The sequence below is a fragment of the Propithecus coquereli genome, unplaced genomic scaffold, assembly GCF_000956105.1.
Source record: "Propithecus coquereli isolate 6110/MARCELLA unplaced genomic scaffold, Pcoq_1.0 Scaffold490, whole genome shotgun sequence".
NCBI classification, from domain to species: domain Eukaryota; kingdom Metazoa; phylum Chordata; class Mammalia; order Primates; family Indriidae; genus Propithecus; species Propithecus coquereli.
The window spans coordinates 180,903-182,656 of NW_012150730.1; the positions used below are offsets into that span (position 1 = coordinate 180,903).

At 51.5% G+C, this 1,754-nt stretch overlaps 2 protein-coding genes across 2 annotated transcripts in view; one reads left to right on the forward strand and one right to left on the reverse strand.

Annotated features, from left to right (window-relative positions):
- Positions 1 to 1,754, forward strand: part of ZNF135 (zinc finger protein 135) — a 132,795-nt gene that overhangs the window by 43,550 nt on the left and 87,491 nt on the right.
- The window catches only part of ZSCAN18 (zinc finger and SCAN domain containing 18), a 39,750-nt gene that overhangs the window by 12,307 nt on the left and 25,689 nt on the right, over positions 1 to 1,754 (reverse strand). Inside the window, 1 exon segment of the mRNA XM_012655860.1 lies at positions 118 to 238. Coding sequence (XP_012511314.1) covers positions 118 to 238 — 121 coding nt within the window.

Below are 1,754 nucleotides of genomic sequence, written 5' to 3' on the forward strand. Positions count from 1 at the left end.
CTCCGGGGACGCCCCGGCCCTCTCTCCCACCCGGAGCGCCCTCATCACCTCTCCAGGCCGAGGTCGCTCCCCGCCCGTCCTCCCCGCCCCCCGAATTGGGCGCCCGGCCCGACCCACCTGCTGCGCAGTACCCAGGCGGGTCCCAGCAGCCCCGAGCCCCGGTGGCGTGATGGCGGCTAGCCAAACTGCGCGTGCGCGCTGTGCACCGCCGCGGACTACAACTCCCAAGATGCCACACCTGGGAGGGCGGGGCGAGGCCGCTATGACAGAGCGCACAGCCAATCACAGGTAGGCTCGGCCTCGCGGGTCCCACCCACCCCAGCGCCTGCGTCACCATCGATGCCATGGCAACACGGACAACGAGCGGGTAAAAAGACCCGCCCCTGCCAACCAGAGATCCGACAGCGGAGACAAAGAGGAAAGACAGTCAGAGGAGGAAAGGAAGAGACATGAGAAAAGGAGAAAGGCCTGGAGCAGGGAAGATCCGGAGACGAGGAGGGAGAACACAGGCGGAGAGACGCCCCGAAACGGGGAGGCCCAGGGAAGGCGCCCCGCAGTGCCGACGGCTGAACACGGCTCGGACACTGCCCCTGCCGGAGCGGAGGCAGCCGGGAGGCGGCTGGGGTGAGGGTGGCGCGGAAGCCACAGCAGGAGCGGCCCCGACAGATGCGGCCACTACAGAAGACGGGACAAGGGCGAGGAAGCCGCTTCCCACCCCAGTTTCCCGGAGAGCAGAGCTTGTGAGGATGTCATTTAGGTCGCCGTGTGTGGACTGATGTTTTAGAATGTGTATCCGAGCAGTTTATTTTATATATTTTATTTTTAATTCACGTACAGCCACACACACTTTTTGGCATTCAGTTCTGTGAATGTTAACTCACATACGCCAACACAGGACAAAGAACTGTTCCACCGCACGAAACAGTCCTTCCCTCTGCCCCTCTGTGGTCTCACCCTCCCCACCCAGAACTCCGGCAACCACTGACCTGTGCAGTCCTGGCTACGGTGCTGCCTTTACAGAACGTCCTATAAATGGACTCATACAGTACGTGGCCTTTTGGGGTTGGCTTTTTTCACCGAACATAATTCCCTTGGGATCCGCTGAAGTAGTATGTATCCATAGATCGTTCCATTTTATTGCTCAGTAGTATTCCATGGTATACAGCACTTTAAACATTCACTCCTTGACCGACATTAGGGTTGTTTTGGGTATCTTGCTATTACAAATAAAGCGGCTATGAACACTTGTGTACAGACTTGTGCATGAACCTAAGTCTCACTTTTCCGGGGTAAATGACCAAGAGTGCAACTACTGGGTCATACAGTAAGCACATGCTTAGTGTGGTAAGAAACTGCCAAACTTTTCCAGAATAACTGTACCATTTTATTAATACATTCCCACCAATGTATGTGTGAATCAGTTTTTCCATATTCTTATCAGCATTTTTGTTATCACTATTTGTCATTTTAGCCATTCTGATACCTATGCTGTAACAGCTCACTGTGGTTTTAATCTGCATTTCCCTAGTGGCTAATCATGTTATTTTCATGTTACTTTCACGTTTATTTGCTATCCCTATATCCACTTCAGTGAAAGGTCTGTTCATGTTTTTTGCCCATTTTCTAATTAAAAAAAAAAAAAGATTCGATTTTGAGAGATCTTTATATATGCTAGATATAAGTTCCTTGTCCAATATATAGTTTGCAAATATTTTCTCCCAGTCTGTAACTCATCTTTTTATTTCCTTAACAGT